Consider the following 27601-nt stretch of genomic DNA (forward strand, 5'->3'; position numbering starts at 1 on the left):
TTGGGGGTGGACTTATGGGTGTTATGGCCAGTGTCCCCTTACCAGTGTTTGGCACAATCTCTTGCTGATGTTCACCTTATGTTTGCCAAGGGGTGATGTCCACCCACTGCTCATGCCATCATTTTCCCCTGCCAGCATGGAGATATCCCTCAACCCTGTAAACCAAAATAAACCATTTTTCCCCAAAAGCTCCTCTTGGTCGGATCATTTCTGTCAGTAATGTGAACCTGACTGAAACACCCATTATTATCCTTAATGTTTATTTCTTTAATAATAATTGATTTCCAATTATACCAATTATGTTTTCAAAAGTGAGTCCCAGGACCATGGAGATGGCACAGCTCACAAGAGCACTTGCTGCTCAAGCAGGAGAGTCTGGGAGCACCTGATTCATCTTGAATTTGAGTCCCCAGCACCATGTAAACAGCTGAACATTTCTATACATGTCTGTAGCCCCTGTCCTTTGGGTAGTGGAGAAAGGAGAATCACTGGGACTTGTGAAAATGGAAGTTCCTAGTTCAGAGGAAGACTCAATCTCAGGGAGATGTAGGGATGAGCAATACAGGAGGACACCTGATTTTCTCCTCTCGCATCTGCACACATGTGCATACACCATTACCCTGCCCCCCACAGAGTGAGTGTTGTAGAAATGGATGCTCTACAAATTAGTGTATGAAATGGACTTTTACTTACCTATGAATCTGTGTTTGCCTCTAAATTTCAACATATTAATATAACAGGATTGCACTTGTGTGCAATTATCGAAGCTAAATATACCAAAAAAAGTTGAATTTTATCCTTATCTTCAAATCACACAAACCATGTTTGAAATTAGCATTGCCTGGCTCCTAGGAATCATTGAATCAGAATCCATAAGTGTAGACATTTAAAATTTTTGTATTTAAAAATGTGCCCTTATTCTTATCAACAACTAAGGTTTGATGTTTGATATGACTTGAGAAGAGCCTCTCCATTACTTCAGGAATCCTCTATGCAACTCAACAAAAGTTTTCCTTCTCAAATTCCACTTTAGCCAATTCAACAGAATGGGTCCTACTGTCTAGCAACAGACAGGTACTTCCATTTCTCTTTGGTGGGCACTGCCAAACATGACATGACAAACATGGCAATTGATATCAAATAGTCTCTTACAGTAAGCCTACAGGATAACAGTGTTACTGGGGAAGAAAGCTGTGCTAACCCTCGAGCAAAAGAGCAAAGAATGATTATCATGACTTCCCCAGTCGCTCGTGTCAAGTCTCCAAGGTTGTCTAAGGCTTACATTTAATGAATCACAAGCATGATCTAAAAATAGTTTCAGGAATAATTACTATTAAGGTAGTTATAGTCATAAGAGAACCTTTCTCCTTACTGAAATTCTACTTTGTGTTCACAGAAAACCATCTGGGAGGTCCAGAACTTCTCCAGATTATTTTCATATTACTGCACTTATGCCAAATAATGGTCATGTCTCTGTAGAAAAGAAAACGTTACACAACACAAAAGTGTAATTTGTTTTCCCAAGTCTTTCCGAATTCCTTCCTTTGAACTTTTTACTTTCTCACCTATCCTTTTCCAGCAAAAGTCAGTAACATGATTCATCTCACTGAGCACCTCCTCTCTCTCAGGAAATGAGTCCTGGTTTCTGGGTTCACACCTCCCCCTGCACTCTCTACCTTGTATCCCATCTCTGTCTGAATCTTACTCTACCTGTGACCTTTCATTTCCTTATCTTCCATCTATCCTTCTGCACTATTTCCTTTACCTTAGACTTCTTCAGAAACATGCAAGTCTCTTAAATTCTGAAAACAAGATGAGTAAAAATACCTTCCCTGAGCCTTATATGGTACATGACTGCTCATTCCTTCCCTTTCTGACCAAACTGCCTGAAAACATGCACCTTTTGAACTTTTGCCTTTTACTCATTTTTAATTTTATTTACTTTCTCAAATGATTCCTGATAAGAACCACTAATGCTCTTCAAATCCGGCCCTAGGCTGGGTCTCTTGGCACCCTTGCCCTCTGGAGCTCACTGTGTACTTGACTCTAGCTCTTTCTTTGCAACATCAATTTGGGTTTTCTTCTTCTTTTTTTTTTTTTCTTTATCAAATTTTGGTTTGCTTAAAGTCCCAAAAATGAAAGCCTTGGTTATAGCACAAGTAGCCAAAGTTGTTGGAATTAGTAGACAGTGTTTTATAGATAGATTAGAGCAAAAGGGATGTCAAGGAGAACAGCTACCATTCAAAAAAAAAGTAGAGAGTGCAACCAGAGAGGATGAATCGAAACTAATGAAGCATGACAGGAGCAATCTTAAAGAATATATGATAGGTGTCAACCTATCCCCCTTCTTCCCCCAGAGAAATCAAGGAAAATACATACCAAAATATCTGGAAATGAAGTAGTTTGCTGGCAAAAATCTCTTACAAGGATTTAAGGAGTAAGTAGCTTTTATGGAAGTAGAATACAAAATCCAGAGATAATCTTTAAAGAATTAAGACTTTGAAAGGTATAGCAGAAGTCATGTCTATACAAATGTATGTACAGTACACATTTTAAAGCCTTTTACTATCTTACATGGGATTTGTTTAGAGTATTGTCCAAACCCATAACCAAAATAAGATCTACAGATCTAATCTATGCCATAAACACATATTTTCCTTCACAACGTTACTCAAGGCCTGGATTTTCAAGAGGGGGTTTTAGAAGTACACTACTCAGTACTGGGCAAGAGGAATGTAATCAATATTGAATTCAGAAGAAAGTCAGGCAGGGGACAAGAACAAAATTATTAAGTAGGAGACTAAACATAAAGGTCCCAGTTTTTCATCACATGATTCATGAAACAGGCAGGTGCCTGCTCTTTCCTTCAAGGGAGAGGATAATGATGGGCTACACCCTGCTTTCAGAAGAGATAAATCATGTCAAGGGTACACACAAACAAAGCAGCAGCTGTGGCTACAGGTTGTTGGTTTTTAACTACAGAATCTGGTTCAAGACACTGAAGCAACCATAGATCCCACAGATGTGAAACTCCGTGTGGCATGGACAGCCATCCAGCAGAGAGGCCCTCTGCTGGATGTCAGCACGGGGGTTTCAAATCTGGCTCAGCTAGAGATAGTGGACCACCACTCAGCCTGTGCATCACTTTTTCTTTAGCTAAGAAATGAAGACCCTCCTGTCTATCTCACAGGATGAAATAACATAGAAACTTTAAGTGCTAGACCTATAAAATCTAGTATCATGACACATGAACTTTGTGACAGCTGAGTAACTAAAATGGCCTTGTGGGTCAGAGGCAGACATTATGAAAGGAGGTGATACTCTCATTGGAGATGTAAACATGAACTTTTACTTGATTTCCAACATGCTGATGTGGGTTGGGCACATGCAAAAGAAGGCAGTTGTCTCCATGAAAATGCTTTATACTCGAGGAAAGGCAAATGCACAGAACATGAATGCTCTCCATGTGGGTGTTGGAACTTTCCATCCAAGCTTAGCTGGACGTACGTGCATCAGAAGCACTGATTCCATATTTAGTAAGAAATAAATCAATGAAACATATTATATCCCTACTGTCAAAACTTATTTTCCCTTACTTGTATTACTATAGTATCTTGAATTTCATCCTATTTGCCCTAAAGAAGAAAATGAATACCCAGTGAATCATATAGACGTAGGCATGTGTGCTGAAAGACTACAAATCAGCAAATTATAGAAGATTAAATTAATTATGGGTGGAGTATGTTATTCCACTTCTGTGATATTAATCTGAAATTAACCTCAGTTGTTATATTTTTTTCATTTTATGTTCTAACTAAATTTTAACTTACAAACAGGTTGAAAAGGAGTCTATGGCAAAAGGCATTGTTAGACAGAAAGTGTAGATTAAAAAATTCTTTAGCTGATTGTGGCATCAAATGAGAGCATTTTAGTAATGCAAAGTTAACATTAAGTTCTGCAAATCATCTTTGCTACTATCTGAGTTATATAAGTCATAAATGATCAGAAAGCTAAAACTAAAATTAAAAATGTATACCTACCACGTGGAGCCAGAAAGACCAGCAACATAGGTAGCACAATCCAAGATTCCCGATTCATACAGAGCCTTCATCACACCAGAGAAGCCCACCATGGCCCGGAAACCTCCACCTGAGCCCAAGATGGCCACCACAGGCACCTGCAATGATGCAACACAGACACTGTACAGAGGTCAAGAACCACAAAATAATTTCCCTTCTTAACTTTCATGTTAAGCCTTCCTCACTTTAATCCTAGGGAGCACACTTTGGTAATGTTCAATTCTTTAGTTTTAAAAAGATTTTTAGCTGGCTATGGTGGTGCACGCCTTTAATCCCAGCACTTGGGAGGCAGAGGTAGGAGGATTGCCATAAATTCGAGGCCACCCAGACACTAGATAGTGAATTCCAGGTCAGCCTGAACTAGAGTGAGACCCTGCCTTAAAAAAAAAAAAAAAAAAAAAAAGATTTTTATTTACTTATTTTCAAGTAGAGAGGAAAGAGAGCAAAGTACAAGTGTGCCAGGGCCTCTTGCCAATCAAAACAAACTACAGACACAAGCACCACTTGTGCACCTAGCTTCTTCTGAGGAATCAAACTGTGAGCACCAGCAGGCTTTGCAAGCAAGTGCCTTTTACCTCTGAGTCTTCCTCCCAGGCTAATGTTCAAGTTTTTTTAAAGAAGAAAATAATGAATTATTTTAAAAATTAAGAATTGCTATCAATTGTAAAAAAAATGTTATTAACATGACCAACTGGCTTCTGGGTAAGACAGCAGCACAGTAGCCATGCCTATACATCCTGGGGTAGTCATAATAAGCAGAAAAGTAGCACAATACAATTTTCTACCAATAAGTGAAGGTGTATAAGGAATTATCAACATCAGCAGAGAAGTAGGGTAGACCAAGAACTACTATAAAGCAGGAAACCAGCTAGAATCAGCTCCCTCTGCAATGCCAGTCCATGCAACCTCCTCCCAAAGTCAGGAAATCTGAAGGAGAAGATTGCAGGGACAGGGTGAGCAGCTTGTGAGGAAGAGGATCACAGGGTCCAGCCACACAGCTCCAGCACAACTTCATGTACCCTCCACAGCCTCCCCTCCTCCAACTGCCAGTGCTGACAACCACTGGAGACCTGGGGAAGGGAGGTCAGCTACAAAACACCCAGCATAGGTGATCAAGAAGTGGAGCCACCAATCTGACCAGCCTAGCAGATCCCACAGTGCAATAAAGAGGAACCCAAGTGAGCACGCAACACAGGTGAGACTGAAGCTATCCCAGAAGATAACAGGTCCTACTTATACTTAGAGTACCTGCCCCAAAGCCTGGTATACAGGTCTGCATTGGAAGTGCTAATCACACCTTCAATGTCAGGGCGGGTTATGTGTTAGATTTGATTGATAGTTGACTTTGCAATTCTTAAGTAAGCTGTATTTTGGGGTTGTCTTTTGTTGCTTTCTGATTTATAGTGCCTTTGTCTTCTTCTTCTGTCATTCTTGGGGGAAGGGTTGCACTCAGCCCCAGGCTGAGCTGGAACCCTTTATAGTCCAGAAATCTCAGCCTCCCAGTTGACAGGATTAATGGTGTGAGGCAACAAACATCCTCACAGACTTTGACTTTGTTAGACTAGCTGTTTGTTTTAATACCCACTCTTACATGAATAACTCCATACTAGTTTTAATCAAATATGTATATTTCTCAGTTGAATATTAGAATTTTCCTGTATTTTACTCCACCCAGCCTACTAGAATACTTGCATAGCAGGAAAACCCAACACCTAAAGACACTTTTGCTGTTACTCTGGGAGTCATTTAAAAGCCACACCTGGCACCTAAGCTCCTACCCTGAAGATATGTAATGTCAGATTTACACATCTAAGAATATTGCAGACAATTAGAAAACCCAAGCATCAAATTAGCCCAAATGCAAAGATCTCTACATTATAATATAAGAAACACAAAAAATTCCAGACAATATAATTCCACCAAAAATAATAAATCCATTAGAAATGACCTCCAGTGAGACTCATTTAGATGAAATGCCTGAAAAAGATTTCAAAAGAATGATTATAAATATGTTCAAAAAAATAAAAGAAGAAAACAAACTCCTAAAAGAGAACACAGGAAACCAACTTAAATAAATAAGGAGGTAAATACAAGACATGCATGAGGAAATAGAAATACCAGAAAAAAATAATCAGAAATACTAGAAATGAAAAACATAGTAAGTCAAATTAAAAAAAAATCTCACAAATAGAATGGATGAAGCAGAAAATTGGGCATCTAAACTAGACGACCAGGAGGCAGATCTAATACAGTCCAACAAAGAGAAAGACAAACTAATAGGAAGGTATGAATGAAAATTTCAAGACATTCAGGATACTATGAAGAGATCAAAAATAAGAATTAAGAATATAATAGGAGAATAACTTCACTCCAAAAGCACAGTATGTGTGTTCAGCAAAATCATAGAAGAAAATTTCCCCCAAATAGGGAAAGAGATGCCAATATAAACATAAGAATCCTTTAGAACACCAAACAGCAAACAGACAAAACCAGGAAAGAACCTCTCCTTGCCATATTATAATTAAGCTATTAAACACAAAAACCAAAGAAAATACGTTGAAAGCCATTAAAGAGAAACATCAGGTCACTTATAAGGCAAGACTACCAGGATAACAGAAGATTACTCAATACAAACTTTAAGACCCAGATGTCTTGGGGTGATGTACTCCAGGTTCTGAAAGATAACAGCTGTCATCCAAGATTATTTTATCCAGCAAAGCTGTTCATCCAAACTGATGGAGAATTAAGCACACTCCAAAATAAAAACAGGCTAAAGGAATATATGACCAAAAACAAGCTCTACAAGAAATGCTTGAAGGGATCTTTCATGCTAAAGAGAAAGGAAAGCACACACATGAGGAAACAGGAGAAAACAAACCATACTCAGATAACAGTTAAAACAAGAGAGTAATGGAAAAACAGGAAGGGCTACAAAACAAGAAGAATGGCAAGAATAAAAACATGCCTTTCAACAATAACTCTTTTTTTTTTTTGAGGTATAGTTTCACTCTAGTCCAAGCTGACCTAGACTATGTAGTCTCAGGGTGGCCTCAAACTCATGGTAATCCTCCTACCTCTGCCTCCCAAGTGCTGGGATTAAAGGCATACACCACCATACCCAGCTAATAGCTCTTTTCTATTTTATTTTTTTAATGGGAGAGACAGAAGTACAGGGAGAGAATTGGCATTTCAGTGCCTCCAACTACTGAAGTTTAACTCTAGACACATGCCCCATCTTGTGCACATGTGCTACCTTGTGTACTTATGACACCTTGTGCATCTGGCTTACGAGGAATCTGGAGAGTTAAACATGAGTTCTTAGGCTTCCCAGGCAAGTACCTTAACTTCTAAACCATCTCTCCAGCCCTCAACAATACCTCTTACTATCACTGGCCTCAGTGCCCCAACCAAAAGACACAGGTTTGAAGAGTGGATTAAAAGGTCGTATCCTTCTGTTTGTTACCCCAAGAAACTCACTTCTCCATAAAAGACAGACACTATCTTACTGTGAAAGAATGGAAAATGGTTTTTCAAGCAACTGGGGCTAGAAAACAAGCAGGAATTGCTATCCTAATTTCTTGAAGGATAGACTTCAAACCAACATTAGGAAAGATAAAGAAGGTCACTTTATATTGATAAAGGAACAATTCAACAAGAAGACATTACTATTCTAAACATATATGCACCTAACATGGGTGCTCCCAATTTCACCAAATAACATTATTAGCATAAAGGTCACAGATAATACCAAGCATAATTGTAGTTGGTGACTTCAATACTCCACTCTCATCAATTGACAGGTCATCCTGGCAAAAAATAAAGAGAGATATCTGGATAAAATGATGTCATAGAACAAATGGGCCTAATCAAATATCTACAGAACAATCCATCCAAATGCTGCAGAATACATATTCTTTTCAGAAGCACATGGAACATTCTTTAAAATAGATCATATATTAGGACAAAAAGCAAATGTTAACAAATACAGGAAAATTAAAAAAAAATTCCTTGTACTCTATCTGATCACATTGGGATTAAACTACAAATCAACAACAAGAAAAACTATAGAGCAGACACAAACTTATGGAAACTAAATAGTATACCGCTGAATGATGAATGGGCCATTGAAGAAATCAAAAAGGAAATCAAAACACTTCCTAGACTCAAATTATAATGATAACACAACATACCAGAACCTTGGGACCCAATGAAGGCAATCCTAAGCGGGAATTTTATAGCTATAAATGCCTATATTGAGAAATTAGAAAAGTCACAAGTAAACAACTTAATGCTTCACCTTAAGGCCTTGGAAAAAGAAGAAGGCAAATGAAAACTAAGTAAGCAGGAAAAAATAACAAAGATTGGGGTGGAAATTAATGAAATAGAAACCAAAAACAATACAAAGAATCAATGAAACAAAGAGTTGGTTCTTTGAAAGCATAAACAAGATTGATAAACTCTTAGAAAATCTGACCAAAAGAAACACAGAAGAGACATAAGTTAACAAAATTAGAGATGAAAAAGGCACCATTACAACAGATAACAAAAATATTCAGAAAAACATAAGTATATACTTTAAGAATATATCCTTGACCATGTTCAAAAATCTGAAAGAAACAGATGAGTTCCTATATTTATATGACTTACCAAAATTAAATCCAGGTGAGACCTATAACAAGTGCAGAGATCCAAGCACTTATATATATATATATATAAAAAAAAATCTCCTAACTTAAAAAAGTCCAGGCCCAGATGGATTCACTGGTGAATTTTATCAGACCTTCAAGGAAGAACTAATACCAATGCTTTGCAAACTTTTCCATAAATAGAAAAGGCAGCATCCAAACTCCTTCTACAATGCCAGCATCATCCTGATGCCAAAACCAGACAAAGACAGAACAAAACATGAAAATTATCGACCAATCTCCCTCATGAACATAAATGCAAAAATTCTCAACAAAATATTGGCAAATAGATACAAAAATATATCAAAAAGATCATTCATTGCAACCAAGTATGCTTTATCCCAGAGATATAGGGATGGTTCAACATACAAAATCAATAAATGTAATACTATATAAATGAACTGAAGGACAAAAATCATAGGATCATCTCAGTAGATGCAGAAAAGGTATTTGACGAAAATCCAACATTTCTTCATGGTAAAAGTCCTAAAGAAACTCAGTATAGAAAGAACATATCTCCACATAATAAATGTTACTTAGGACAAACCTACAGCAAACATAGTACTAAATGAGGAAAAACTTGAAGCTTTTCCACTAAAATCAAGAATAAATCAAGTGTGTCTGCTGCCCTTACTTTTAATATAGTACTAGAAGTCTTAGCTATAGCAATAAGGTAAGAGACACACAAAAATAATACAAATTAAAAAGGAAGAGATGAAATTATTATTGCTTGCCGATGATATGATTCTATACATAAAGGACCTTACGACTCTAACAGCAAACTGTTAGAGCTAATAAGCACTTATAGCCATGTAGCAGAATACAAAATAAACACAGAGAAATCAGTAGCCTTCCTATATAATAACAAAAAACATGTTGAAGCCAAGCATGGTTGTGTATGCCTTTAATCCCAGCACTCAGGAGGCAGAGGTAGGAGGATCACAGTGAGTTCAAGGCCACCCTGAGACTACACAGTGAATTCCACGTCAGCCTGGGCAAGACCCTACCTCAGAAAAAAAAATAATAAAAGCAAAACAAACAAGCAAAAAAGGGAAACATGTAGAAGATGAAATCAGGGAATCACGCCCCTTCACAATTGCCTCAAATTATATATATAGTACCGTTTGATTAAACCTAACCAAGGAAGTGAAGGATCTCTACAATTAAAACTTTAAAACACTCAAGAAAGAAAATGCAGAACACACTAGGAAATGGAATGACATGGACTGGGAGAGCCAATATTGTGAAAATGTTAATCTTACCAAAAGAAATCTACATATTTAATGCAATCCCCATCAAAATTCCAATGGTATTCTTTACAGAAATGGAAAAAAAAAAACCCTAAAATGCATTTGGAAGTGCAAAAATCCTCAAATAATCAAAACAATTTTGCAACAAAAATAATGCTGGCAGTATCACCATACCTAATTGTAAGCTATACTACAGAGCCACAGTAACAACAACAACAACAACAAAAAAAAACGCATGGTACTGGCACAAGACAGACACATATATCAGAGGAACAGAATAGAGGATACAGACGTAATTCTACACAGTTACAGCCATCTAATTTTCAACAAAAATGCCCAAAACATTCGTTGGAGAAGAGTCTCCTTTACGAATGGTGCTTGGGAAACTGATATCTATATGTAGAAGGATGAAAATAGATCCTTATCTGTCTCCATCAAGTCCAAATGGATCAAAGACATTAATATCAGATGCAAAACTCTGAAACTGCAAAAGAAAAAGTAGGGGAAACCCTTCAACATCTAGGCATAGGCAATGACTTTCTGAATATAACCCCAGTTGTTTAGGAAATAAAATCACTATTCAACCACTCAGACCTCAAGAAATTACAAACCTTTTATACAGCAAAGGACACTCCATGGACAGACAGCTAATTAAACTGAGGGATGACAGGAACCAAAAGTCATGTTCTTTCCTCCTTGTCTTGCTCATAAAGGAGTAATCTTTATTGAGAAAAGCCAGTGGATGCTGAGTCAAACTGTATTTCGTACTCACATCTGACTGCAAATAATAGCATCATTTTATGCAATAAAAGAAGTCTAATTTTGGATCTTACAATAGTGTTAGTCATTTCAAAATAACATCCAAAGAAATAGGGGGAGAGTTACAAGGTGCATCTGTTAGTCCTGGTTATAATTCAAAAAGAATCAAATAAATAAATGCTGTTAAGAAGTTTTTATGGTATATTTAGACTTAATATTTGTGAATAAATGATGTCAAGAAATACTTCTCATACTTATTTCATATGACTACAGGAAATGAATTTTCATTTACCAAAAGTCTTTCATTTGTTTTGATATAAGAGATTACCAATCAACTGATTTCCTTCCTTCCAGAAAAAAACTCTGAGGTATGCAAGCACCTTTGAAATTTACACAGATTCTAAAATCGAACAAGTATAAGACACTTTTGTCTTTGGCCCCTGCTTGAAGGTTCTGTAAAGAAAGAGAACCTATAGTATACTTAATAATTTAGAAAGATGCTTATCCTTTTTTAGAAAGACATTTCTCAGGAGTAATTAATTGACTAACACAACTGTGGAGCTTGGCAAATCCAATTCTATAGAATGGACCAAAAGGACGAGTCCCAGGAGAGCTGATCGTCAGCTGACGTGCAAAGGAAGTGCTATTCAAGTCCCTCCTACTCAGCAGCCCAGTCTTTGCATTAGCTCTGTCCTCCAAATGCTTGGATGAGGGCCGCCTTCATGTCAGAGCTTAGTCTGTTGCTCAGGTAAGAAACAAGACCTACAATAGATGTACACCTGTCCCCATAGTTTTCCTCCTTCACTGCTTCTGACAATGAATTTCTTACCCTCTTCCTAATCTAGCAGCTCTGCGTCCTCAGTGGTCAAGGGCCTTTGAGCCTCTTAGAGCGTGTGACCCTACTGAGTGCAGGTCAGGTCTCTTGGACATCTGCTTTCTGGACCACTTTCCAGCTGTTTCATTCCCTAGCTAATATCATCCCAGTGATAATTCAGGTCCAAAGCATACAGTCCATCCATTGACTTATGTAACATGACTCCTGGAAGCCCACAAATGTTTCACCTTCCTAAGATCTAACAATGGGAATCCTCTACCATCTACCCATCTATGCTTACAATCTGTAGGGGAAGGGATGAGAATTAGTAGGACAAAATGCTATTGTCAAATCAAGGTAGAAGTGGGAGGCAGGCTATTCCAGATGAAGGGAAGCTATAAATAAGGGATAACCATGCCTACTGGCCGCTCAAGTTTGGTTTGCATTTCTTGTTTCAGAAGCAGTTTTTCTCTACTATGCTCCCTGACAGTCCTCCTCCCTTTCCTCTAGCCTTTCACTTGACTTGATGACAAACTTAAGCACAGAGTGGCACACAGACGGTATGCCAAGGACCACTCTGCGTTCACCCACAGCTGTTTGTTTAACATGAGCTATAGCATGTTCTCAGTAACTCTCTAATAAAGGAAGCCTTCTCCTCTCACTCCCTCCACCCCATTCTAATTCCAGACTGTAGCTCCCAACCAAGTTTGGGAGCTTAAAGACACTCTAACAACTTTCTCTTTCCATAGAAGCTTATAATCTAGAAGTTTCATCTGACCAAACACAAATCTGAGAGAAGGGCCTCTAGACAGTCTCAATGCATCAACAACTCCTGTGGACCAAGAGTGCTTGTCCTGCTCATGAAGAATCATCTCAGCCATTTAGTAAGGGAGGGATTATGCAAATTAGAGGCATGTTCTAATAACAGGCTTGCTTGTCTGATTTAAATTCCACAGCAAGAAGATGAAAGAGAAAGGAAGTGGGGCGTCTGAAGAAGTTTTTTTTTTTTTTTGAGTGGACACATAAAGTATGGAAAACTTGACGTCAAAGGTCACTAGCTACCAACAAGAGAATGCTCAAATGAGCTCAATTTGAGCAAGGAGTAACAAAGCTGAGAAAGTCTGCCCATTCAAATGATTAAAAGCATTATTGTGTTGTTTGTTTGTTTTGTTTTGCTTTTCCTGTCTTCAAACCTAGGAGAATAAACTCTTGGGCTATAAAAACACTTCACTACATGACAAGTTTATTATCCAAGCTGGAAAGCTAAGACAACTGTTGTCCCAGGGTGCTATGCAACAAAACAATAGCACCCAGCAGTAATTATACTAAGCTGCTTCACTGAGAAACCACTGCATACTCTGCAGTTTTCTGAGTACATTGCAAGCACCAGTATTCATTTTCTTGCTCCTGCAAGAGATATCATATTCATTTCACAATATTATCATAAGTAACACAGTGGCCAAAATTCCTTGAATATTTAAATTCAACACTGAATGCTGCCTCCTTTTGAAAAGTTGAAATAGGTTTCTGCTTTGAGCCTTGGTTTTAATACTATTCATTTAAAAAAGATAACCCACACTTCCATACATTGAGGACATCTGTTCAGTACTGGCCAGAAAGATTTTGACAAGGAGCAGGAAAGTAGGAACTTAAGAGACCTCAGGATCAACATAATGACAGAAATATGCTGTTTTATGGGAATGTGTGATGTTGATTATGAAATATGTTGATTATGTCTAAAATGATTATTTCTGCCAAGAGGAAAAAGGATAGACAAAATCCAAAACAGTATTCTGGAAAGGACCTCTGAACACATGAATTTTAATGTTTTAAAGATTTTAGAGGGGGAAAAAAGCATGATTATCTCACTCTCAACATTTCATAAAACACTTATTACACTATTTTCTTTTTTTTTTTTTTTTTCAGTGTTTGCGAATTAGCTTTATTAGTTTTAGAAATGAGAACCTAGAGGGATTCTTTGTAGGCCTCTAAGCACAACGTTTATGGGAAAACTGTGAAAGAAATTTAGGAAGCGGGCATCTCAAAACAATCAAGTCATCCGGTGCCTCTTACGGGGCGAAATGTATAGTTTAATAACACCTTATTGAGTAAAACGGCGTGGGTGGCGCGTACAAGCAAAGTGACTCAATTTTAAAACATAGAAGGTTTGTGAAAGTATAAATAAAACAGCTAAGACAATGTGATTAAACAGAGAACACAAAATAAATTTGTAAAAGAAATTTTTGAAGCATTCTACTGTTTCAGAGCATAACAAAGTCGTCAGTTTGTCCCTGCTTGTAACACTAGAGAACCCTGACCATGCACATGGGCCCTGGGGAATCAAACCTGGGTCCTTTGGCTTTGCAGGCAAGCGGCTAAACCACTTAAACCATCTCTCCAGCCCAGAAATGTCCTACTTCAATTTTTAATAAAATGGAGTTTTCAAAAAAACTTATGCCAAAATAAGACAATAATTGGTATAAGTTGGAACTGGGGAAAATAAACACCGCTACGTCCCCAGTTCTCTTTAAAGTGGAAACAAGATTAAAAATACATCATCGTTTCACAGTACCCAGTTCTAAGAGACAAGGAGTGGGCGTCTTTGGGCAGTGCTGGGGACAGTAAAGCTGGGGAAGCATGGGGGCTGGAGGGCGGAAGACTTGAAGAAAGAAGACACGGTAGGCGCCAGAGTCTCTCGCTGCCAACAAACTCCAGATGCATGTGTTACTTTGTGCATAGAGCTTTATGTGGCTACTGGAAAATCTTCTTTCTTTTTTCTCTCAAAAAACCAAAAATGAGCAAATAAATAAAATAAAAAGTAGGGTTGGAGAGATAGCTTAGTGGTTAAGGCACTTGCCTGAGAAGCCTAAGGACTCATGTTCAACTTTCCAGGTCCCATGTAAGCCAGATGCACAGTGACGCAAGCACACAATGTCGGCCGCACATGCTCACAAAGGGGCACGCACATCTGGAATTTGATTGCAGTGGCTGGAGACCCTGGTGCCCCAATTCTCTCTCCCTCCCTCTCTCTCTCTCTCTCTCTGTCTCTTTCTCTTGCATAAAAGCAAAGGCCAGTCTGTTGGGATTGCCTCAAAAAAGTATAAGCTATTTACATATTTTATTTCCATGTATACATTTCACATAGGACAATAGGGCTGGGAGATGGCTCAGTAAAGGTGATTGCTTACAAAGCCTGGGGCATAGGTTTGATTTTCCAGTAACCAACCACATGAAGCCAGATGCACAACGTGACACATGCATCTGGACTTTGTTGTCAGTGAAAGAGACACTGGCACATCCATATTCTCTTTCTTTCTCTCAAATAAAAAATAAAAATACCACCAGGTATGGTGGAACACGCCTTTAATCCCAGCACACGGGAGGAGAGGAAGGAGAATCGCCATGAGTTTGAGGCCATCCTGAGACTACATATACACTATTTTCTTAATTATGAAAGACTGATGTTAAGAGAGGGTATAAACAAATCAGAAAAGCTCCCAAGCTGAGAGCCTTCTCCTCAGCTAAGAGGGGTCCAGAGAGGGAAAATCCAGGAGATCCCAGTATGCTATTATCTTTATGAAAACATGAAATGAAGCCAAATATTATTTTCCCAGGAAGATTTACTAGTCTTTTCCACAGTAAATGTGTAGCTCAGGGCAGCAGCATTAATGTCTTTTTATGAAGAACCTAGCAACAAATGCCAGCTGGAACTGTGCACCACTGTGCCCCACGAATGTGCCCACTTTATCATTCTATCCGGTGATCTTGTTACCCACATGTTCCTCTTGGTCTGTTTCTCCTTACTGTTAACCTAATATTGTTGTTCCTCTGTTGAGGAACCCATCCACCACCCCCTCCAGTCAATCTCTCTGTCCCTCTCTCTCTTCATCTCTTCCTCCTTCCATCTTTCCCTCCCTCCCATGGAAATAATGTCAGCCTCTGCTTAAGCCTGTGCCCTGACTCATACACCAAAATATTTACTAAGGGCAATGTCCTCAGAGCTATGCTAGGTGCTGGGAATACACAGATGAACAACACATTGCCATTCTTCTCATGTAACTTGTATTTAGACAGAAAAAGTAGTCATACAATGACTATTTGTACAAGCAGTTTTAGGCACTGTCATGGTAAATGCCAAGAGGACAATATACATGTAAGTGCATAAAGTATATAGCTGAGAGCCTTAACTTAAATTTAGGAAGAAAAGGGGAGCTGATGATGGAGAGAGCCTTGGAAGTGCCCTCTGAGTTGAGTAAAGAATAAGAGGATATAAGTTAGTAAGGAGGTATGACACATGGGAAGCAGATCATTGAGAGAAGAAACAATCTTTAGAGGAACTCTGAGGGGGAAAGTTATTGAAGAAATAAGACAATGGGAGCACCAACTGAGAAAGAATGCCTGAATCTGAGATAAACTAGTAGAAAGGAAGCTTGAGATATGATGTAGGGTTGAAATCCCAAAAACATAGAAGAGTTTTAATTTAAGCTGGTATTGTTATGGTCAAATTTATACTTTGTAAAGATCACTCTGAATTCCAGGTAGACAGAAAATGGGACGATAGAGGAAAGATACAAACAGAGATAGAATAAGGATTTCATTTTCAAATGCAGAGGCACTGAATTGGAGATGCTGAGAGATTTGCAAGACACTCAGGCCTGAAAGTACGAGGGATGCTTTACATTGTTAATAGAAACATGAAAGTCCTACTTGCAAGGGGCTGGGTGACATCATGTATGAAGAGTATAGAATGAGGTCAGGAACCTAGAAAGAGGCCATGAGTCGGGGAGAAATGCTTAAGGGAAGGGTTAGTAGTCATATACGCAGGGGACAGAACAGTAGGAGTGGAAAGGTGCAAGTTCGGTCAAGACAGGAGGATGCAGGGGAGGAGGGGAGGAACATTAAGCAAAACTAAATATGCTATGAAAGAACCATATGGGAGCCGGGTGTGGTGGCACACACCTTTAATCCCAGCACTTGGGAGGCAAAGGTAGGAGGATCACCTTGAGTTCAAGGCCACCTGAGACTACATAGTGAATGCCAAGTCAGCCTGGGCTACAGTGAAACCCCAACCATGAAAACCAAAAACAACAACAACAAAAGAACCATATAGAATCCTACTTGTTTGTTACTAATTTAAAAGAAAGAGAGAGGGCTGGAGAGATGGCTTAGCGGTTAAGCGCTCGCCTGTGAAGCCTAAGGACCCCGGTTCGAGGCTCGGTTCCCCAGGTCCCACGTTAGCCAGATGCACAAGGGGGCGCACGCGTCTGGAGTTCGTTTGCAGAGGCTGGAAGCCCTGGCGCGCCCATTCTCTCTCTCTCCCTCTATCTGTCTTTCTCTCTGTGTCTGTCGCTCTCAAAAAAAAAAAAAAAAATTAAAAGAAAGAGAGAGAGAGAGAGAGAGAGAGAGATTGGCTAGAAGAACCTTGGAAGGGTGGATAATGCTGCTCCAAGAATCCCGAGGTCATTACAGGAAACACCCCGTGCCAGAGGTGGGATACACATACCACCACAGTGAGTTGTTCATCAACCAGGCCCTTTAGCCCCCATCCCAAACAATACGGGCTCTTGGTTGGCCACCAGAACTCGATGACAAAACTCTATTTTTGAAGACCATATGCTTTGTTTACAGGACATAGAAAAATTAAGCTGGAACAATGTTAGAAGAATGTAAGAACCAAAGGATAGGAAGATATATTTCAGAATGGTGTCACTGGACTTAGACATAAAGTGGCTATTACATTCATGACCTCACAGTGGCTGTCATTACCTGCACAAGATGTGCATAATGCATAATATTAGGGTTACTGCCATTTTGTCATGGATGCTTGAGGAAGGCATGCACACACCCATGTGCACACATGCACATACACACACATGTACACAAAGATATCAGAGAGGAAGAACTACTTGGAAAGAACAGGAATTCAGTGAAAGGAGCTGGGAAGGGGGGACAAAAGAAGGTAATAAGAGGGGATTCTGACTAAAATACCATATATATATATATATCAATATATATATATATATATATATATATATATATATATATATATATATATATATATATATATGGTATTTTAGTATATATGGTATTTTATATTTTACTATATATATATATATAGTAAATAAAAAAAGTGTTTAAAAGAGCATAAAATGAGCTTAACACTATCTTGTGGACTGCTATACTTATAGGATGTTCATAGAATAGAAACAGAAGGAGGTAGAGAGATGGCTTAGTGAGGCAGAGTGCTTGTTGTGCAAGCAAGAGAACATGCATTTGATGCCCGGCATCCACACACATGGCTTCACATTTCAGAAACCTCAATGCTGAAAGAAGTAGAGACAGAATCTCTGGTGCTCACTGATCAAACAGTTTAAAAACAAAAAAACTGTACCTTTGGGTTTAGTGAGAGTGTCTCAAGGAAATAAGGTGAGACAGCAGTGGAGGACAACTGATGCTCTCTTCTGACCTTTGCCTGTATATGCATGGGGAAAACGCATATCCACACACACATGCATATCTTTATGGACACCACACACACACACACACACACACTTTTTTAAAAGAAAGGAAAATGATAAAATCAAGACATGGTAAAAACCAGGAGAAATGAGCGAGTGGAGGGCAAAGAGAGTTTTAAAACCCAACTGCAAGCTGGAGACATAGCTCAGCAGTTTGGGTGCTTACTTGCAAAGCCTAAAGGCTCAGGTTCAATTCTCCAGTGCCCATGTAAAGCCAGATGCACTGAGTGGCCATGCACCTGGAGTTTGTTTGCAGGGGCAGGAAGCCCTAGAGTACCCTTTCTTTTTCCCTCTCCTCCTCCTCCTTCTTCCTCTCCCTCCCTCCCTCCCTCCCTCCCTCCCTCCCCCTCCCTCTCTCTCTCTCTCTCTCTCTCTCTTCCTCTCTCTCTCTCTCCTTACAAATAAATAAATAAAAATATTTAAGGAAGAACAGCAGCAAGGTGAGAAGAGATGAGATAATGAAGACACTGCCTTTGCATTTGTATTTTGGGTCCTGGTAGGAGCTGTTGCAACAACGGTGAATGCAGGTGCCTGAAGACTATGAAGAGGTAAAACAGGCTCATCTTCTCCGTGGAACAATCTTAGAGATGTCTCTCTGAAGGAGCATGCATATGTTTTGTGTCAGAAATATCCATAGCCCAGTAGAGGCTGACAATGAGGGTTTCTATTGATTGCCAACACGACAGACCCTGGAATTACCCGGGAGTGACTGTCTAGAGTAAGGTAGCCCCTTGTCATGTCTATGAGGGATTATCTTAACTAGATTAACAGGAGGCAGGAAGAGCCACTTTAACCACGGGCAGCACCATTGTACAGGGCGGGGCCCCGGTGTATCAAGACGAGAGAGCAGCATTCATCTCTCTGCTTCCTGGTTCTGCAGCAGTGGGAGGTCAGCTTCCCATGCTGACCTGTCATGCATTCTTTACCAAGGTGAAACTTTCCCTTGAAACTGTAAATCCAAGTAAACCCTCTCCCTTCATAAGCTGCTTCTGCTTGGGTACATGCTCACAGCAAGATAAAAGCCCCTGTCACATTGCCAGTACAGGTGGAGAGGAGCTTGGAAAGGACTGGACACTGACATGTGAGGGCTCATAATCCAGGTCTGATGTAAATCTGCATTTGAGAGAAAACCCCCTTTGCTCTCAGGCCTCACAATAAGAGAGACATTGCAAAAGACAAAGGCTACAGAGTACATCAGCTCTACAACCCCTTCACCCAAGAAAAGAATCAGAAAGAAAAACAAAGAGAAAGATTTGTGGATTTGTTGCCCCTCGATTTTTCATTTCTCTTTGATGAGGAGGCAGCTTATTAACTGTAAATAGGATAAAAGGAGAATTGGAAGTAAAACCAAGCATAATAGTTACTGCAAATAACTGAACACCTCACAAAGAAATGGAGATTACAAATCAGGGTCTTCCAAGAAATAGAGATGACCAAAAGTTTACAGAGGCATCCATTTTCTCCACTGAAGAACTAGCAAGCTTCCCTTCAAATCGTGGCCATCTATCTTCGACTTTAGGACTTTAACCTTACCCTACCTCCTATGTGCCTCTATTCACATCACAGGTTTATTTTCTTAAGTAGCATGCCCCCAAAGAAGACAGTAAACCCACTAAGGAAATTGGTTTCCAAATCATCCATCATCCACCTCAGCTTCATTTTCTCTAGGAGCTCATAGAGTCTCAAGCAGTGACAATGAGGGAAATTCATTTCCGTGCTCTCAGGGCATAACAGTGTCAAACAGGAAGAAACCAAGAAGAATCCATAGAACTGTTAACCAAAGCTTTGGTATCCATATTAAAAGAAAACTGAAAAAACTTGAGTAATATGCTAAAAAGGAAGTTTATTCAAATACTAATAGCATTTCATGGGAAGCAAGCACTGGTTCTGGTAGAGATTCCCCTGCCCAAAAATACACAGCATTGAAGAGAATTAGCTCCCAGTATTTTTCAAATAGAAACCTGCTGCAGTCAGGTTCACATTGCTGGCAGAAAACACTCAACCAAGAGCAGCTTGTGGGAAAAAGGGTTTATTTTGGCTTTCAGACTCAAGGGGAAGCTCCATGATGGTAAGGGGAAACAATGGCAAAAGCAGAGGGTGGACATCACCTCCTGGGCAACATCAGATGGACAATAGCAACAGGAGAGTGTACCAAACCCTGGCAAGGGCAAACTGGCTATAACACCCATAAGCCCAACCTGACAATACACTGCCTCCAGGAGGCTCCAATTCCCAAATCTCCATCAGCCAGGAATCTAACATTCAGAACACCTAAGTTTATGGAGGACACCTGAATCAGACCATCACAAAACCTAAAAAGAGGCTTCATTTCTACCCTTAGTTTTCTTCTAGTAGAAATTCTCCATAAGCACACTATATTTTCTTTTTGCATGTGGTATGTGGAGTGGTATGGTACATGGTCTATGAGTATGGTGCACGCACCTATCGGCATATGTGTGTGCTCTGGGTGCAAGCCCACAAAGGCCAGAGAAGAACATCGGATGTCTCCCTCCATCATACATGCATGCAGATATGTGTGCTCTGGGTGCAAGCCAAAAGAAGATTAGTATTTGAGTAGTAAGAAATATCTTCCCTCACAATGTGAATAGGCTTCATCCAATTCTTATTCCATAATGATGAATTCATATTTTAGTTTAAGTCTATATTAAAACTAACTGGGGTCTGGGGAAATGACTCAGTGTAGAGTTTGTATGCAAAGAACATGATCTAATTTCATATCTCCAGATCCATGTAAAATGACAGAAGCCATAATGCACACCAGAGAAGGAGAGATAGGGAATCCTTGGGCCCCATGGGCTAGCTACTCTAACCAAATTGATGAGCTACAAGTTCAACAAGAGACCCTGTCTCAAAGAATAAAAGTGGAGAGCCATCAAGGGAGATATCCAGTGTCTATCTCTAGTCTCTACATGCATTCTCACACACCATGCACTTGAATACACACATGTACACACACACAAAACTAAACAATCCTTTTATATGTGAGCTGAACTCTACTTTGATGCATCCAATAAAATGTTATTTAGCGTGAAAAGGTAAATGAACTATTTTACCATGAAAAGACATGTAGAAGCTTAAGCTTATATTATTATTTGAAAGAACCCAACTTGAAAATGTTATACACTACATAATCACTACTGTAGAACAATCTAGAAAAGATACAACTATGATGACAGTAAAAAGAGGAGTGGTGGCCAGGGATTGTATGAGTAGGTAGACTCAGTAAATGGAAGATAAAGGATATTAGAACAATGACACCATTCCATATGATTCAGTAATAGTGGATACATGTCATTATATATTTACAAAGACCATGAAATGTACATTACTTGAAAACCTTTTATGTAAACTATAGGCTTTTGGTGATTTTGTGTCAAACTCATTGATTTTAACAAGTATGCAGTTCTGATGAGGGGGTGTTAATAATCTAAGAGTGTGACAGTAAAATTTATGTGTCAGCCTGAATGGGTTAAGAGTACTCAGACAGGTAACAGGCAAAGCACTACTTTCACTTGTTTTTGTAAGGGTGGTCTCCATATACTGGTGTTCAAGTCAGTCCATTCAGTGAAGAAGATCTTCCATGTCCAACCTGAGTACCTGTCATCCAATCGTGAGTTGAACGAAAGATGAAAAGAGGGCAAATTCTTCCTTTCTCCTTGAGTTCAGTCATTTATCTCTCCCTGCCCTTCACCATCTGCACCCCTAGTTCTCAGGTCACAGGACTCTGAGACACAACACTGACATCTTCCAGACTAAACCATTCGAATTGGGCCTTAAAGTAGTCCTCGGGCTTTCAGACCTTTAGCATCCAACTAAATTGCACCTCTGTCTTTCCTGGATCTCCAGCTTACAGAGGACATATCTTTGAACTTCTCAGCTTTTATAATCACATAAGACAATATCCATAAACACACACACACACACATACACAATATATATGATTGACTTTGTTTCTCTAGAAAAATCTAGAAACTGGGAAACTAAACATGTGTGGGAACAGGAGGCATTATGGGAGTTCTCAGTAAAAAGAAAAAATCCAAAAATTCATTTGGAATCACAAAAAACCTTGAATATCTAAAATAATACAGAGCAACAAAAATAAGGCAGGAGCTATCATCATACCTGATTTTAACCTATACCACAGAGCCATAGTAACAAAAACAGCATGATATTGGCACAAAAGCAGACATGTAGATCAATTGAACAGAACAGGGGACCCAGATGTAAGTCCCGGTATCTATAGCCACCTGATATTCGATATAAGTGCCAAAAATACTCATTGGAGAAAAGAGAGCCTTTTTAGCAAATGGTGTTGGGAAAACTGGATATGTATCTGTAGAAGGATGAAAATAAGATTCTTCTCTCTCTCCATGCACAAGAATTAAATCCAAATGGACTAAAGACCTTAACATCAGACCTGAAACTCAGAAATTGCTAGAGGAAAAAGTAGGGGAAACCCTTCAACATATTGGTCTTGGCAAAGACTTTCTGAATATAACCCCAATTGCTCATGCAATAAAACCACAGATTAACCACTGGGACCTCATGAAATTACAAAGATTTTGTACTGCAAAGGACACTGTGAAAAAAGCAAAGAGGCAACCTACAGAATGGGAAAAAAAATCTTTGCCAGCTATATATCTGATAGAGGATTAATATCTAGGATATACAAAGAACTCAAAAAGTTAAATAAGAAATCAAACAAGCCAATTAAAAAATGGACTATGGAGCGAGAGAGTTCTCAAAAGAAGAAATACAGATGGCGTATAAGCATCTAAAAAAATGTTCTACATCCCTAGTCATCAGGAAAATGCAGATTAAAACTACATTGAGATTCCATCTCACTCCTGTTAGATTGGCTACCATCATGAAAACAAATGATCATAAATGCTGGAGAGGATGTAGAAAAAGAGGAACCCTTATACACTGCTGGTGGGAATGCAATCTGGTTCAGCCATTGTGGAAATCAGTGTGGAGGTTCCTAAGACAGCTAAAAATTGATCTACCATATGACCCAGTTATAGCACTCCTAGACAAATATCCTAAGGACTCATCCCATTTCCTTAGAAGTACATGCTCAACCATGTTTACTGCCACTCAGTTCATAATAGCTGGGAAATGAAACCAGCCTAGATGTCCCTCAACTGATGAGTGGATAATGAAGATGTGGCACATTTATACAATGGTGTTCTACTCCACGGTAAAGAAAACTGAAGTTATGAAATTTGCAGGAAAATGGATGGATCTGGAAAGGATTATACTAAGTGAGGTAATCCAGGCCCAGAAAGCCAAGAGCCGCATGTTTTCCTTCATATGTGGATCCTAGCTACAGATGATTGGGCTTCTATGTGAGAAGGGAGTTCTCAGTAGTTCCTATTCAGTTTTTCTGTGAACTAACACCTCTCTAAAAGTTCAATGATACTCTGTTCAAAAATATTATTAAATATCATAAGCATTCGGTTTGACCTTCCTAAAAAGAGTTTTCATCTCTGAACCACATATCCTACCTTAAAAGATGAAGAAATATCTGAGGAAAATATTTTGGGAAAGCATCAAAAATTTCATTAAATTTTCTAACATGGAGTTTTCCTCACTCACATCACGTGTAGAACACAGTCCTTCACTCTTTTTTGGACCCAGGAGTCTCTTCATACTCTCTTTTATGTTCTCCTTCCTCTGCTGTCTGAAAGTTTTCTCCTGATCACACAACGCCATGCTGAACCGTAGGTCTGGGCATGAGCTATGATGGAAAGCAGAGAAGGTGATGAATCAAGGCTCCCAGGACCCCCGTTACAGCCAAGTCCCAGTATCTGCATTGGTCTGTGATGACTGCTTCCCTTGAGCCACTTCCCAGAAATGAACCTGAAACAAGAGCACAGCAGAATGTTCACCTTACAGCCCCATGGGTCCCATGACACACGGGTCATTCTCTAGGGCTGATCTCTAAAGAAAAGAGGAAAAAAAGATTAACAAGCTGTATTTGGATGTGAGTTAATCCGAAATGTAGAAGTAAAATCATATTAGTGGAATATTGTCTCTTTGCCACTCAAGACTTCAAGTCCTTCCCTTAAGAACAAATCAAACTTGTATCACTTTTTCAGTCCATTATATCTCTTCCTGGTAAAACAACAGTAAGAGGAGAGATTGTTAAACACCTGGGACACATTCTTTATTTTATATTTGTTTATTTATTTATTTGAGAGAGAATGGGCACAACAGGGCCTCCAGCCACAGCAAATGAACTCCAGATGCATGTGCCACCTTGTGCATCTGGCTTATGTGGGTCCTGGGGAATCAACCCTGAGTCCTTTGGCTTTTCAGGCAAGCACCTTAACCACTGAGCCATCCCTCCAGCCCCTGGGCTTCATTCTTAATGGTGATATTGCCTACTATTAAAAAAAAAAAGTCATACTTCTGCAAGGACAAATTGCCTAACTCACCAAAAAGAAAGTTAATTTACAAAAAAAAAAAGGAAATATTTGATTTGACTGGCCAATGCAAACAATACTTTTATAAAATTAAGAATTTTAAAAGCATTTTAAATACTTTAATCCAGTTCTAGAGAATATAACATAATATTGGAAAAGGTAATATAATATTGTTCTCAAACATTCATTTTGACAATGCAATTTACAAAAAGAAATTTGAAAAGTAGGCAGTGAGCATAAGAAATTAAATTGTCCCTTGGTTTTGTTTGGGTTTGGTTTTTTTGAGTGGAGTGTTGCTAAACTGCTTAGGATGGTCTCAAAGTAATGGTGCTCTTTCTTCAATCGCCTTAGTACTGGGAGTGCAGGCATGCACCACTAGACTTAGCTCATACACTACCTTTGATGCTATTTCTGGGAAGTAGATGTAAACTCAAAGAGATTATTAATATCATTAAACACTAAGGAAATGATCATTAAGTCATAAGGTAGCAAAGCATTAAGTTATATAGTTACTAAATTTGATATTAGAAAATTATATAGATAAATCATGTATTAAGGTACAAGAGTATACTTCTATTTTTATTAATCATCTTTGACTTTCTTATTTTATTTTTTATAACTTTTTAAATTTATTTATTTGAGAGAGAGAGAATGGGCACTTGAGGGCCTTCAGCAGCTGCAAATGAACTCTAGATGCATGTGCCACCTTGTGCATCTGGCTAACCTGGGTACTGAGGAATTGAACCTGAGTCCTTTGGCTTTTCAGACAAGTCTGCTAAGCCATCTCTCCAGCTCCTTATTTTTATTTTTTTTGTTATATTTTATAATTAATGGAAATTTTTCTTTGAATAAATTGAATTTTTCCTTGAAAGAAGACTAAGGCAGGATCATCAAACATTTGAGGCTAGTCTGGGCTACTATAAGATCTTGCCTCCCCCACAAAAAAAAAAAAAGAAAAAGGAAGGGAGGAAGGAAGGAAAAAGAAAAGAATGCAACTAATATATAAGAACAGCTTGGGCTGGAGAGATGGTTCAATAGTTAAATGTGCTTGCTTGAAAAGCTGCCTCACAGCCTGGGTTCAATTCCCCAGAACCTACGTAAAGCCAGATGCACAAATTGGCACATGTATCTGGAGTTAGTTTGCAGTGGCAAGAGGCCCTGGCATTCCCACACAAGCTCACTCATGCTCTCTCTCTCTCTCTCTCTCTCTCTCTCTCTCTCTGTCTTTCTGTGCTTACAAATAAACTTTTTTTTTTTGGTTTTACGAAGTAGGGTCTCACTTTAGCTCAGGCTGACCTGGAATTATCTATGTAGTCTCAGGGTGGCCTTGAACTCACAGTAATCCTCCTACCTCAGCCTCCTGAGTGCTGGGATTAAAGGCGTGTGCCACCACGCCCGGCTCAAATAAACATTTTTTTTAAAAAAAACAACAGCTTAAATAATGTTCCTTATCCATACATATATTGTAAATTAGTTTTTGATAAATAAAGCAAGAGCCTTTGGAAAAAATACTTATTCTGACAACTATTATTTAGCTTTCAAACTTCTGGAAAAGCAAGAACAGAATGCTACAATTATGTCTTTTGAGTTTTATTAAAAGATAGCTAAAGGAAAACAAAATGTTGTAGTTTTATATATTTGAAGCTGTAAGAACTAAGTATTTAATATATATATATATATGTATTTATATATTTAATATATAAAAAGTATTTGCTTTAACATTAAAAAAAAACAGTACATCAGTCACGTTATTTTCCCATCCAATTAAATCAATGAACTTACCAAACTTCAAGCGATAGTTCCAGAATCAACTCAGTAACCTGAGAAAGAGGATATATTAACCAGATTAGATAATACAATGGTTGATTTTTTTTTTTGCAAAATCAAAATAAGTTTTGAGCATTACAGCTGTAGTATGATCAATATTTTTTTCTGTTTGTTCATGATTTACTTCTATTTGATAAGTCATGTTAGTAAGCATAAGGCTGTCTCTTCTTAGTTATTTTTTCCCCCTTGCTGAAAAAAGTTTAGTTCCGTGATTACTATTCACATAACAAAAAAATAATGGCTGAAATATAAAAATAAGATATACTAATGTTGGTTGTATTATTTAAGTGTTGCCTCAGACCACAAATTAAAAAGTAATAATGGCAAAAAAAAAAAAATTAAATCCTGGAGAAACAAGTGGGGCTGGAACTGGAGTACTCATGCCTGGGAGATAGTAGGGCCCAGGCTCCAGGAAATATCTACCAATGGGATCTGTGGGCCTAGGGCTTTTTCTCAAGAGTACTTGAGCCAATGAAACCTCATGTTGTCAATGAGACCATTTTTGTTAAGCTGAAAAGTGAGTGACTAATATTAACGAATGATAGAGGTCTGGGAAGATGCCATCCAGAGATGGGGTCTCTATGGTATTGGAAGACCTCTACATGACTGCTGGCATTGGGACCATCTAATGTACCTGTAGGTTGTTAACAGAATCAGCTGAGAATCTGCTTTGAAAGGTGCTGCACAATTTTACAATCATACTACTACTAGTATCAGGCGTCAACAGAACACAGGTAGACTGACTTGTTCAATAACTTCAAATAAAAGAGAACTAGGAGATATATATATGTGCCCCCTTGAAATGGGAAGAGCACAGTTGCAGAGCTAACACAACGTGTTGCCCATCATTAGTTGTGTTACTGCTCGCTCTCAAACGGTCAAAAAGTAAAATAAAATAGAAGTTGCTTTCATAAAATTAAAGCAAGTTCCACAAAACAGAGTTAAATTCCTAGATAATTCTGAGTATTGAGCTTCATGAGTAAGCGAAGAGTACTGAAATCATCTGTACAACATTTGCCTCTCCCATGACAATAAGCTCTGTCAGAAAGGGTTTTGTACGTTAGTCCATTGCATAGCACTTGTAATTTGACGGACAATCAATGAGAAGTGCAACAGGCAATCTTATCTTGACACACACACACAAAAAAAATTCGCTGGGTGTGGTGGCACACACCTTTGATTCCAGCACTTGGGAGGCAGAGGTAGGAGGACAGCCATGA

General features: G+C 38.7%; 1 protein-coding gene across 2 annotated transcripts in view; it reads right to left on the reverse strand.

Annotated features, from left to right (window-relative positions):
* Pla2g4a (phospholipase A2 group IVA) overlaps nt 1-27601 on the reverse strand; it is a 184074-nt gene that overhangs the window by 57725 nt on the left and 98748 nt on the right. For both annotated transcript variants that reach the window (XM_004659505.3, XM_045156652.1), the window contains 3 exons: nt 26337-26374; nt 23725-23866; nt 4041-4177 (listed from right to left, as the gene is read on the reverse strand). In XM_004659505.3, the coding sequence (XP_004659562.1) occupies nt 4041-4177; nt 23725-23866; nt 26337-26374 (317 nt within the window). The remainder of the gene's footprint in view (nt 1-4040; nt 4178-23724; nt 23867-26336; nt 26375-27601) is intronic.

This window comes from Jaculus jaculus, chromosome 1, assembly GCF_020740685.1.
Source record: "Jaculus jaculus isolate mJacJac1 chromosome 1, mJacJac1.mat.Y.cur, whole genome shotgun sequence".
Classification (NCBI taxonomy): Eukaryota; Metazoa; Chordata; class Mammalia; order Rodentia; family Dipodidae; genus Jaculus; species Jaculus jaculus.